The following is a 13,981-nucleotide window of genomic DNA, read 5'->3' on the forward strand; positions in this document are numbered from 1 at the left end:
GAAACTGTGTGCAGGAGTTTACAGCTGGTCTGTATACAATGGAACCAGCATGGATTCTCATGAACACGGCCATGCCAGCACATACATATACACTCCCGTCATAACCTGTTAGAGTGAATCCTATATAATATACTGTAGTTCATAAAAACCATATTTGATAGTGATCATGCTACTGTTCCAGTGAATGAGACTTTATCTGCAAAGGACAATAGCAGCAGTACTTCAATCATACGGATCAAGCATAACAGAAATCTGACAGCCATTAATCCTGATAAAAGGCAGATATTATTAAAACGATAAGAATTCCACATCACAAACCTATTTCCATCAGTGAATACCGGGGCCCCGGCTGGCTGATATACATTTGTGCGGTGGAGTTCTCCTTGCACTGCCATCGATCCGGACCGGCACCACCAATAGGGATGATCAGGCTACAAGTAGCTTGCAGTCTCCATTTAATGGAAGGTTTCCACAATTACAGGTCTTTCCTCAATGCCAGTTAAAGCAATATTCACTGTGCATAGCGATTACCGGTACACTGACACTGGGAGACATAATGGCAATTTAACTAAAAATACATCCTAAAGAAACATCCACAAATATTAATACAATTTCCACAACAGTCTGCATCCTCTAACCATCTCCTGTACCATGTCTACATCCTCTAACCATCTCCTGTACCATGTCTGCATCCTCTGACCATCTCCTATACCATGTCTGCATCCTCTAACCATCTCCTGTACCATGTCTGCATCCTCTAACCATCTCCTGTACCATGTCTGCATCCTCTAACCATCTCCTGTACCATGTTTGCATCCTCTGACCACCGCCTGTACCATGTCCGCATTCTCTGAGCATCTCCTGTACCATGTCTGCATCCTCTGACCATCTCCTGTACCATTTCCACAGCCTCTAACCACCTCCTGTACTATGTCTGCATCCTCTAACCACCTCCTGTACCATGTCTGCATCCTCTGACCACCTCCTGTATCATGTCTGCATCCTCTAACAATCTCCTGTACCATGTCTGCATCCTCTGACCACCTCCTGTACCATGTCTGCATCCACAGTCCCGTTACTCAATAAACAGTAGAGGGAATTTTGTTTTTGTATTTATTGTGGAACTTGGATGGGAGAAGGGAATAGGGGGATACTCCAACTGAACTATTCACAGAAGATAAGGACAACTATCGCCAGATTACTTGTGGAAGCAGTCACACTGCTTTGACCATACTGCCGCTTGTATGGAAGAATTAAGTCTTCTTGCTCTCTCTAGCAGCAGACTTGAAGCAACTACTTTATCTTCAGGACACTCTGTAGCATCCCCTTGACTGACACCCATCCCCTGACTCTTCCACTGAAGGGGTGGTCCTCACATGACACAGATCTGTACTCACTGTAGGCAGAATCAGAACCTTTCCAGTGTCTCCCTTCCAGTCAGGAACACGGCTTCTCCCTGGTGTGAGATCTCTGATGTGTGGAAAGAGTGGACTTACATGAAAAACATTTCCCGCACTCAGGACAGGAATACGGCTTTTCCCCCGTGTGAGATCTCTGATGTCTGTAAAGATGGGACTTCTGTGGAAAACATTTCCCGCACTCAGGACAGGAATATGGCTTTTCCCCCATGTGCAATCTCTGATGTGTTGAAAGAGTGGACTTATCTGCAAAACATTTTCCGCACTCAGGACAGCAATATGGCTTTTCCCCCGTGTGCAATCTCTGATGTGTGTAAAGATTGGACTTATCTGAAAAACATTTCCCGCACTCAGGACAGGAATACGGCTTCTCCCCCGTGTGCAATCTCTGATGTGTTGAAAGATTGGACTTATCTGAAAAACATTTTCCGCACTCAGGACAGGAATACGGCTTTTCCCCCGTGTGCAATCTCTGATGTGTGTAAAGATGGGACTTCCGTGAAAAACATTTCCCGCACTCAGGACAGAAATATGCCCTTTCCCCCGTGTGCAATCTCTGATGTGTGTAAAGAGTGGACTTCCATGAAAAACATTTCCCGCACTCAGGACAGGAATAAGGCTTTTCCCCTGTGTGCAATCTCTGATGTGTTGAAAGAGTGGATTTATCTGAAAAACATTTCCCGCACTCAGGACAGGAATACGGCATTTCTTCCGTGTGCAATCTCTGATGTTTGAAAAGATCGGGCTTCCGTGAAAAACATTTCCCGCACTCAGGACAAGAATACGGCTTTTCCCCCGTGTGAAATCTCTGATGTGTGATAAGATGGGACTTCTGTGAAAAACATTTCCCGCACTCAGAACAGGAATACGGCTTTTCTCCTGTGTGCAATCTCCGATGCGTGTAAAGATTGGACTTCTGTGAAAAACATTTCCCACACTCAGGACAGGAATACGGCTTCTCCTCGGTGTGAGTTCTTTTATGCATATTAAATTTGACTTTAGAAGGGAAACCCTTCCCGCACTCAGTACAGGAAAACCTCTTATGTTTTGGAAGGACAGCACCGTCCCTCACAGTCTGAGGTTCCTCAGGATAAGAAAAATACGATGGTCCGGCACTGTCCCTCACAGTCTGAGGTTCCTCAGGATAAGAGGAATACGATGGTCCGGCACTGTCCCTCACAGTCTGAGGTTCCTCAGGATAAGAGGAATACGATGGTCCGGCACTGTCCCTCACAGTCTGAAGTTCCTCAGGATAAGAGGAATACGATGGTCCGGCACTGTCCCTCACAGTCTGAGGTTCCTCAGGATAAGAGGAATACGATGGTCCGGCACTGTCCCTCACAGTCTGAAGTTCCTCAGGATAAGAGGAATACGATGGTCTGGCACTGTTCCTCACAGTCTGAGGTTCCTCAGGATAAGAGGAATACGATGGTCCGGCACCGCCCCTCACAGTCTGAGGTTCCTCAGGATAAAAGAAACACGATGGTCGGGCACCGTCCCTCACAGTCTGAGGTTCCTCAGGATAAGAGGAATACGATGGTCCGGCACTGTCCCTCACAGTCTGAAGTTCCTCAGGATAAGAGGAATACGATGGTCTGGCACTGTTCCTCACAGTCTGAGGTTCCTCAGGATAAGAGGAATACGATGGTCCGGCACTGTCCCTCACAGTCTGAGGTTCCTCAGGATAAAAGAAATACGATGGTCCGGCACTGTCCCTCACAGTCTGAGGTTCCTCAGGATAAGAGGAATACGATGGTCCTGCACTGTCCCTCACAGTCTGAGGTTCCTCAAGGTAAAAGGAATACGATGGTCCGGCACTGTCCCTCACAGTCTGAGGTTCCTCAGGATAAGAGGAATACGATGGTCCGGCACCGTCCCTCACAGTCTGAGGTTCCTCAAGGTAAAAGGAATACGATGGTCCGGCACTGTCCCTCACAGCCTGAGGTTCCTCAGGATAAGAGGAATACGATGGTCCGGCACTGTCCCTCACAGTCTGAGGTTCCTCAGGATAAGAGGAATACGATGGTCCGGCACCGTCCCTCACAGTCTGAGGTTCCTCAAGGTAAAAGGAATACGATGGTCCGGCACTGTCCCTCACAGCCTGAGGTTCCTCAGGATAAGAGGAATACGATGGTCCGGCACTGTCCCTCACAGTCTGAGGTTCCTCAGGATAAGAGGAATACGATGGTCCGGCACTTTCCCTCACAGCCTGAGGTTCCTCAGGATAAGAGGAATACGATGGTCCATCTACACTGTGTGGTGCCGGATGGACATTTGAGGTAGCTGGGTTTACTCCTGGACTATACTGTGTGATGTCCTCATCTTCTACTTTACAGTCTGGAGACAAAGTGAGACAATCCTCTGAGCTTTTCCTCATCTCCCATCCATCTACTAAAATAGAAATACAAAAATTATTACTAGACATCAGCAGATTGGTTCCCTTAAACTAGAACTCCGCCCACATCAGGCAGCTTTGTCTCTGAGGATCTTACAATTCCACCCCCAAGGTACTGTAACTAGTAAATGAGTCCTCTGATCTCCTACCAGTTAATTTCTTTATTCATGGACCTTAGTCAGAGAGTGAGGAAACAACGAGAACTGACTTTTATAGGAGTGACAGTGATGAGGGGATTATAGGACGAGTGTCCCCTCCCCCTCTATCACTCATTGCCATCTTCCCAACACAAGAAGTCCCGCACTTCCTTATTTAGTCCATGATTTAGTCATGAATAACAGCAGGGCTGAGCCCCACCAGAGGTCAGAGAGTGAGGATGGGGGAAGAACAACCAAGATGAAGACTGGACTGATCCTGAAGACCACCATCATTGGGTTACTGACTCCTCCCTCATTATCACTTTCTGTTTAAGGATCCAAAGCTGGGGGATGTTATCTCATTATTTTCATCATGTAAAAGTCTGTCCTCCAATCAGATCATCAGATATAAAATATCCAGCTGGTAGAAAATGGGTGTAACAAAAGAGAATCCATATTATGTGTATATATAGCAGTGGGTAGAGGGGAGAGAGCAGAAGTCAGGAGTATGTAATGTACAACATAGAGTATATAGGGCAGGGGTCATGAGTATGTAATTTACAACACAGAGTATATAGTGCTGGGGTCAGGAGTGTGTAATGTACAACATAGAGTATATATTGCAGGGGTCATGAGTATGTAATTTACAACACAGAGTATATAGTGCTGGGGTCAGGAGTATGTAATGTACAACATAGATTATATAGTGCAGGGGTCAGGAGTATGTAATGTACAACATAGAGTATATGGCACAGGGCTCAGGAGTATGTAATGTGCAACACAGAGTATATAGTTACATAGTTAGTGAGATTGAACAAAGACATCAGTCCATCCAGTTCAGCCTATGATGAGTGTGTGTGCTGTTAATAGTACATTGTATACCCCTGTATGTTGTGGTCGCTATCATATCCCCCCTCTCATCGTCTCTTCTCCAGAGAGAATAGGTTCAGTGATTGTAGTCTTTCCTCATAGCTGATGTCCTCCATTCCCCTAATTATTTTTGTTGCCCTTCTCTGGACTCTCTCCAGTTCCAGCACATCCTTCCTGAGGACCAGTGCCCAGAACTGGACAGCATACTCCAGATGTGGCCGGACCAGAGTCTTGTAGAGTGGGAGAATAATCTCTTTATTTCTGGAGTGAATCCCCTTTTTTATACATCCCAGTATTCTGTTGGCTTTGCTTGCAGCATCTTGGCATTGCATGCCACTGCCAAGCCTGTTGTCTACCAGTACCCCCAGGTCCTTTTCCATCCTAGACTCCCCCAGAGGTTCCCCCCCTAGTGAGTAGCTTGCTTTCATATTTCTGGCACCCAAATGCATTACTTTACATTTTCCAACATAAAACCTCATTTGCCATGTAGTTGCCCCCCTCCCCCACCCCATTATTTTGTTCAGGTCTGCTTGTAAGGTTTCCACATCCTGCATAGGAGATATTGGCATGCTTAGTTTAGTATCATCCGCAAATACTGAGATTGTACTCGATATCCCCTCCTCTAGATCATTTATGAATAAATTAAACAGGATTGGTCCCAGGACAGAACCCTGGGGGACCCCACTTTCCACACCCGCCCAATCCGAGTACTCCCCATTAATCATCACCCTCTGTACTCTCCCCTGGAGCCAGTTCTCTATCCAGGTACTCACCTTATGGTCCATACCTACCTTCCTTAGTTTGTATAGTAAGCGTTTGTGGGGAACGGTGTCAAAGGCCTTTGCAAAGTCCAGATATACCACATCCACAGACCTTCCTTTATCCAGATACACCACATCCACAGACCTTCCTTTATCCAGATACACCACATCCACAGACCTTCCTTTATCCAGATACACCACATCCACAGACCTTCCTTTATCCAGATACACCACATCCACAGGTCTTCCTTTATCCAGATACACCACATCCACAGACCTTCCTTTATCCAGATACACCAAATCCACAGACCTTCCCTTATCCAGATACACCACATCCACAGACCTTCCTTTATCCAGATACACCACATCCACAGGCCTTCCTTTATCCAGATATACCACATCCACAGACCTTCCTTTATCCAGATACACCACATCCACAGACCTTCCTTTATCCAGATACACCACATCCACAGACCTTCCTTTATCCAGATACACCACATCCACAGGCCTTCCTTTATCCAGATACACCACATCCACAGGCCTTCCTTTATCCAGATACACCACATCCACAGGCTTACCCTTATCCAGATACACCACATCCACAGGCCTTCCTTTATCCAGATACACCACATCCACAGACCTTCCTTTATCCAGATACACCACATCCACAGACCTTCCTTTATCCAGATACACCACATCCACAGACCTTCCTTTATCCAGATACACCACATCCACAGACCTTCCTTTATCCAGATACACCACATCCACAGACCTTCCTTTATCCAGATACACCACACCCACAGGCCTTCCTTTATCCAGATACACCACATCCACAGACCTTCCTTTATCCAGATACACCACATCCACAGGCTTTCCTTTATCTAGATACACCACATCCACAGACCTTCCTTTATCCAGATACACCACATCCACAGACCTTCCTTTATCCAGATACACCACATCCACAGGCCTTCCTTTATCCAGATACACCACATCCACAGGCCTTCCTTTATCCAGATACACCACATCCACAGACCTTCCTTTATCCAGATACACCACATCCACAGGCTTTCCTTTATCTAGATACACCACATCCACAGGCCTTCCTTTATCCAGATTCACCACATCCACAGGCCTTCCTTTATCCAGATACACCACATCCACAGGCCTTCCTTTATCCAGATTCACCACATCCACAGGCCTTCCTTTATCCAGATACACCACATCCACAGGCCTTCCTTTATCTAGATACACCACATCCATAGGCCTTCCTTTATCCAGATATACCACATCCACAGGCCTTCCTTTATCCAGATACACCACATCCACAGGTCTTCCTTTATCTAGATACACCACATCCATAGGCCTTCCTTTATCCAGATTCACCACATCCACAGGCCTTCCTTTATCCAGATACACCACATCCACAGACCTTCCATTATCCAGATACACCACATCCACAGGCCTTCCTTTATCCAGATACACCACATCCACAGACCTTCCTTTATCCAGATACACCACATCCACAGGCCTTCCTTTATCCAGATTCACCACATCCACAGACCTTCCTTTATCCAGATACACCACATCCACAGGCCTTCCTTTATCCAGATACACCACATCCACAGGCCTTCCTTTATCCAGATTCACCACATCCACAGGCCTTCCTTTATCCAGATACACCACATCCACAGGCTTACCTTTATCCAGATACACCACATCCACAGGCCTTCCTTTATCCAGATACACCACATCCACAGGCCTTCCTTTATCCAGATACACCACATCCACAGACCTTCCTTTATCCAGATACACCACATCCACAGGCCTTCCTTTATCCAGATACACCACATCCACAGACCTTCCTTTATCCAGATACACCACATCCACAGGCCTTCCTTTATCCAGATACACCACATCCTGGCTTGGATGACTACACGCTTCCAAACTAGACCCTGGCTGTCCTTCATTCACTCCTCTCTCTTGCTGTGTGTTTATTATTGTTGCTTTATTTTACTTGCATCTTCGTGTGGTCTGGTTTCCTGGCACCCTGACAGTACACAAGGGCCATGAATCCTGGCGATGTGGGTGCTTCTACGCTTCCCATGCTGGTTTCCAGGCTCGATCAACAAGATCACTTTTGGGTCAGTTCGCTCAGGCGTTGCAGGCATTGCTTGCATGCACAGCACACTTTGCTCCTGGTGCTGCTAGGCCAGTGGTTCTTCCAGTTGTATCACCCGCTGCTGCTCCTGTTGCCGCTCCTGCTCCTGCAGCTAAAGTCGCTGTTACCAGAGGGATGACTGGTTCAGCCCCCCTCCCACAGCACTATGGGGGTGAACCCAGTCAGTGTCGTGGCTTCCTAAACCAATTGGGATTTTTTTTTTAGATGGTTCCTCAGGCGTTTCCCTCTGCCAGGTCCAATGTGGGCTTCCTAATCTCGTTGCTCTCGGACAAGGCCTTGGCTTGGACGAATCCCTTATGGGGGAACAATAATTCCGTGATTCTCGATTACCCGAGTTTTGTTGCCTCCTTTCGTAGGGTATTCGATGTGCCTGCTCGCTCTGCTTCTGCTGCTAAGCTGCTCCTGTCCATTCAACAGGGTATACGAACCGTTGCCGAGTATGCCATAGAATTTCGTACCCTGGCAGCAGAGGTGGGCTGGAATAATGAGGCTCTGGTGGCGGTCTTCTCTCATGGTCTCTCCGATGCACTGAAGGACGAGATCGGGGCCAAGGATCTCCCTGATGAGATTGAGGATCTAATTGCCTTCCTGATTTTGATCGATACCAGGCTCAGAGAGAGATCATCGTTTATGGAGCGCCTTCGGAGGCCTCCTACCAGATTGGTTCCTACGTCTTCTTTCCCACCCATTCCTCCCACGCCTCCTGGGGATGGTGTGTCTGGCTGTGAAACCATGAGGCTAGGGTTCACTCGCCTTTCCGAGGCTGAGCGGGCCTTTAGGAGGAGGGAGGGCCAGTGTCTGCATTGCGGCCTTGGTGGACATTTCCTGAAATCTTGTCCTACCCGTCCGGGAAATGCTTGCACCTAAGAACCTGTCTGGGGCAGATCTTAGGTGGAATTTCCTTGTCCCCTGTTTCCCATAAAGATAACCCGCTAATCACAGTTGTCCTCTCCTGGGCAGCAGGCTCGGTGGTTACCCAGGCGTTGGCAGACTCCGGTGCTGGCGGTTGCTTTATTGAAAGTTTGTTTGCTGCTGCAAATTCCATACCCTTGCAGCCCCGTGCTGCTCCACTGATCATTGAGGTGATTGATGGCAGACCCCTGCAACTGGCACAGGTTACCCACGAGACTGTTCCGGTTGACATGGCAATAGGATCTGTTCACAGGGAGTCAGCCTGTTTCCAGGTTATATCCTCCCCACACTATTCTGTTGTTTTGGGGTACCCTTGGCTTCAGAAACATATTAACCTTTGATTGGCAATTGGTTGAGATCCCCTCTTGGTCTCCACAGTGTGGCACTGTTTGTATCCATGGGCCTGTTAAGGTACTTTGTACCTCCTTGGATTCAGTGTTGCCTACTGAATATCATGAGTATCAAGATGTATTTAACATGGTGCACGCTGGTACTCTTCCTCCTCATCGTCCGTACGATTGTGCCTTAGACTTGTAACCTGGTGCCATTCCCCCTCGTAGCAGGGTTTATCCTCTCTCGGTTGCGAAGAATAAGGCCACGGAGGAGTATGTGGTGGATGCGCTTGCCCGAGGGCACGTTTGCAAGTCCATTTCTCCAGCGGATGCTGGATTTTTCTTCGTAAAGAAGGGGGGTGAGTTGAGACCTTGCATTGATTATAGGGGTCTCAATCGCATCACGGTCAAGAATACATACCTGATTCTGTTGATTACTGAATTGTTTGGCCGCCTCAAGGGAGCAACGTTTTTTACCAAGCTTGACCTAAGGGCCACGTATAACCTCATATGGATCAAGGAGGGCAATGAGTGGAAGACCGCGTTTAATACCAGAACTGGTCATTACGAATATCTACAGTAGTAATGCCCTTTGGCTTGTGCAATGCGCCCGCTGTCTTCCAGGAGATCATCAATGATGTATTTCATATGTTGCAGCAATGCAAGGTAGTCTATTTGGACGACATCTTGATTTACTTGGACTCCATTGAATCACACTACCTGAATGTCAGACGGGTGCTGCAACGGTTACGCGAGAATGTGCTTTTCTGTAAGCTTTAGAAATGTTAATTCCATCTGTCTCAGGGGGGCACGCTGATCTCTGTGCATTGAAAGGGGGCATGCTGATCTCTGTGCATTGAAAGGGGGCACGCTGATCTCTGTGCATTAAAAAGGGGGCACTCTGGTCTCTGTGCATTGAAAGGGGGCACGCTGATCTCTGTGCATTGAAAGGGGGCACGCTGGTCCCTGTGCATTGAAAGGGGGCACGCTGGTCCCTGTGCATTGAAAGGGGGCACGCTGTACCTTAATTACTGAAGGCCCCTTTCACACTTTTGCGACCTCAAAGTCACGCAATTTTTTACAGCATTTTTTGCCGCAAAGCAATGCCTATTATATTTTTCTATTCGCGCTCCCCCCCAAAATAAATTTTGAGCACCAGTCGCCACTGCCTAAATGTTTACTGGAGACAAGTTGCAGAGGTTCCACACCACTGCCTCCATCTCCTGAGACTGCACTCAGTGACTTGGATGTGAGACTATACAGACATATCCCTCCACCCGGCACAGCCAGCAAACAACCCCGGGAGAATTGTTCTGCCATAGATTTTGCTAGACCCAGCATGGGGCAGAAGACTCAAGGTACATACCCCAGGTATCGCCTATGGTGAAGGAGGAATGACCCACCTGTGCTGATCTCTGTAGGAGTGTCCTCCTCTATAAATGTCCTCGTTATTCCATCCTCCTCCATAGACTGCTGATCATCCCTCACATACCTCTCTTCTTCTTCTGCTTTCACCTCAAATTTTATATCGATTGGATCTCCACTCTAGATCAAGATAATGAGAGTGAATATTATCTGTAAAATATGAGTTTTATTATTGTGACATCACATAAAAAAATCCCCACATTGTCTCCATGAGTCTGAGTTTTATAAGCTCCGTCCCACCAACCTTGTAACAATGGGGGATGGGGTGACCTTCCTGTGTGGAATCCCGGGAATACAGAGGACGGGGACATCTCTCTGGTGGGTTTCTGTAGCTGGATGACTCCTCCATGGTCTCCTGGTACAGATCTTTGTGTGACTCCTCCATCACCCCATCCTCATCATCCTCCTCTTTTATCTCTTCTTTAACCTCAACTTTAGAATCTCTCAGGTTTCCACTCTGAATATATAATAAAAATGACATCAATGGTAACAATGCAGATAATGTACAGATCCTAATGATACTATCAGTGATTGTTCCTCATCTACCTGATGATGGTGAGGGATGGAGTGATCTTCCTGTGTGGAATCCCGGGAATACAGAGGACGGGGACATCTCTCTGGTGGGTTCCCATTACTGGATCCATCTGTAGGAAACACACACACTGACTGAATACATTGTTTCTATGTGTTTATCAGATGATGGGGGATCTAGGTGGATCCTCCGTACTGCTCTCTCCTTTACAATAAAGTCTCCTCTTACCCGGTGATGTGAGGGGCGGCTGATTCTCCATCATGACGTCCTTGTAGAGATCCTTGTGTCCTTCTAAATACTCCCACTCCTCCATGGAGAAATAGACAGTGACATCCTGACACCTTATAGGAACCTGACACACACAATGATACAGTCACCATCCAGACACATCCCTTGTCTGTTACTGGATAATAAGTAAATAGTATATAGCAATAACTGTAGCGCTAAAACCAATCAAAATGTCCCAAATAAATGAGCAAAGGCAGTCCTTGTAGTGTAAACTCCACACTGAAGAAAGGTGAAAAGACCTCAGAGCCGGAGAACCGCCACCAAAACACTCCAATCTCACCACTGCTTACCAAATAGCGATGATCCCCATAACAGAGATCACAAGAGCCCAAAATACAGGATGGAATACAAACTCCCACTCACAGGTCCCGGACAGGCGAACTCAAACAGTGGTGTGATAATGTTAAGATGAATTCACGCATCACAGATCGGTAAACGGACCTCCTCTCGACGTTCCGTGCTAGACAACCAAAAAGATGGCCGCCACATCTCCTCCACGCAACGGCGCGCGTCACCAAGAGCAGCAATGAATAAGCACATGGTGTGAAACGCGTTTGCTGCTATCCTGTTTGTCTTGCACATGTCGATGTTGGACTTTTTGATTTGAAGAAATAAAACTCAAGTTTCTACTTTCCTGAGACTGGAAGTGCCACTTTCTTTCTACATGCATATGGACTTCTTAGGTAGCTTGGTGAGCACCCAGTCTTGCAGGACTACTACAGTTTACTTGGGAATCCTACTGGCCCAGCTGTCAGCATTTTGAGCGGTGATTGGTTTCTTTGCTTCTTTCGCGTCACCAAGAGCGCCATCCGACGCGTTTCGTCATCAAAAGACGTCGTCCAGTCGAGAGGAGGTCCGTTTACCGATCTGTGATGCGTGAATTCATCTTAACATTATCACACCACTGTTTGAGTTCGCCTGTCCGGGACCTGTGAGTGGGAGTTTGTATTCCATCCTGTATTTTGGGCTCTTGTGCCTCTGTTATGGGGATCATCGCTATTTGGTAAGCAGTGGTGAGATTGGAGTGTTTTGGTGGCGGTTCTCCGGCTCTGAGGTCTTTTCACCTTTCTTCAGTGTGGAGTGTACACTACAAGGACTGCCTTTGCTCATTTATTTGGGACATTTTTGATTGGTTTTAGCGCTACAGTTATTGCTATATACTAATTTAATCTGTACTATTCCAGATTTGTGTGGCTGATTCTGTTATAATTTATTATTCGGTATAATCAACCTACCTATTATTATTTTTTAGCGCAGCAATATTGTGATTGGATAATAAGTAAAAAGTGAATCAGCGCTTGTGATAAGAAAACAGCAGCTAGCAAATAAAGTGTAAAATATACATACACATAAAATACAAGAATAAAGAGAATATTGCAGAGCTGAAAATGGTATACAAATTAAAACGTTCTCAAATAAACAGCATAAAATATAAAACGTCCCTTGTGATAAAAGTTCATAGAATTAATGTGACGATATTCAGTGGGTGTATTCCAGGGAAGAAGTGGAAACAACGATGAAAAGGAAAACGAATTCTCCACCACCAAAAAGGAGTGAAATGCAAACTCACCAGAGCCAAATGCTGTCTAGAGATTATAGGACAGCAATCAGAGGCGTAAATAGAACCTTCAGGACCCCGGTGCAAGAAACCATGAAGGGCCCCCCGGACCCCTGGCTGGGGCCCTTCCCTTCAAGCCTGGGGCTCTTCCCACTGATCCTGGGGCCCTTTACTTTGTCCTTTATTACGGATTGCAGCGGGACCCTTTCACAAGTTCTGCAGTGGGCCCCCTTCCTGCCATCTTGGGGCCTCACCACGGTGGTGGAATGCCATTGCCCTGTCGCAAGTGTGACCTTTGCGGTCCTGGAAGTTCACCCACTGGTGTCAGTAGTTTTTATTTTTTGGTATTTTAATTGTATTATTTTTTTTTATCATTTTATTTTATTTTTTTACAATGTCACTGACTATGACTCTGTCCATTCAGAAAAGGAAGGAGCTGGTAAATTATTTTACATATATATTTACTGACCCCTTCCTGGTTCTCTACTGTGACACATCCCCTGCAGCAGCCAGCAGGAGAGGGGAGGGAGCACGGGGGGGGGGGGGGCAGGGAGCACACAGGGGCCCAGAGACAGGAGAACACAGGAGAGGGGAGGGAGCACAGTGGGGGGGGGGGGGGGGAACCATGGAGCACACAGGGGCCCAGAAACAGCAGAACACAAGTGAACTGGATAGGAGGAGTGACGGGGGCAGCATACAGAGGAACCAATCTCCTCCATTTTCCTCCTGCAGCACAGTGGGGGGGGGGGAAGCACACAGGGGCCCAGAGACAGCAGAACACAAGTGAACTGGATAGGAGGAGTGGCGGGGGCAGCATACAGAGGAACCAATCTCCTCCACTTTTGTCCTGCAGCTACAGGAGGAAAAAGGAGGACAGTGATTTCTCTACATGCTGCCCCTGACGCCCCTCCTATCCAGATATACTGGGAAGCCACACAGGCCCCCTGGAGCATGGGGCCCGGTTGCAATTGCAACCCCTGCATCCCCTGTAGTTACGCCCCTGACAGCAATTGAGTATTGTGCGACCAGCCTCAAGATCTTTAGGACATCAGTGTAGTCAGCAACCTCCGGCCTATGTGGATAACCTCCAGTGCGATGATTGACTCAGCACATCATGAAAGGGTTAAATTGCAAAAAATGGGAGAGGCTCATGGTGTAGTATGAAGTAAAA

General features: G+C 47.2%; 2 protein-coding genes across 2 annotated transcripts in view; both read right to left on the minus strand.

Annotated features, from left to right (window-relative positions):
- Positions 1-222: 222 nt before the first annotated feature.
- LOC309543550 (uncharacterized protein) overlaps positions 223-13,981 on the minus strand; it is a gene marked incomplete at both ends in the record, with an annotated part of 152,336 nt that continues 138,577 nt past the window's right edge. The window contains 2 exons of the mRNA XM_082276022.1: positions 223-268; positions 2,054-2,455. Coding sequence (XP_082132148.1) covers positions 223-268; positions 2,054-2,455 — 448 coding nt within the window. The remainder of the gene's footprint in view (positions 269-2,053; positions 2,456-13,981) is intronic.
- Positions 2,919-12,061, minus strand: LOC309543554 (uncharacterized protein; the record flags this gene model as incomplete). The annotated part of the gene is made up of 7 exons (XM_082276026.1): positions 2,919-2,925; positions 3,602-3,809; positions 10,411-10,552; positions 10,677-10,889; positions 10,979-11,076; positions 11,193-11,316; positions 11,993-12,061. The coding sequence occupies 7 exons, from the start codon at positions 12,059-12,061 to the stop codon at positions 2,919-2,921; spliced, it is 861 nt and encodes a 286-aa protein (XP_082132152.1).

Source organism: Pelophylax lessonae, assembly GCF_965119305.1.
Source record: "Pelophylax lessonae genome assembly, contig: HAP1_SCAFFOLD_197, whole genome shotgun sequence".
Lineage (NCBI taxonomy): Eukaryota > Metazoa > Chordata > Amphibia > Anura > Ranidae > Pelophylax > Pelophylax lessonae.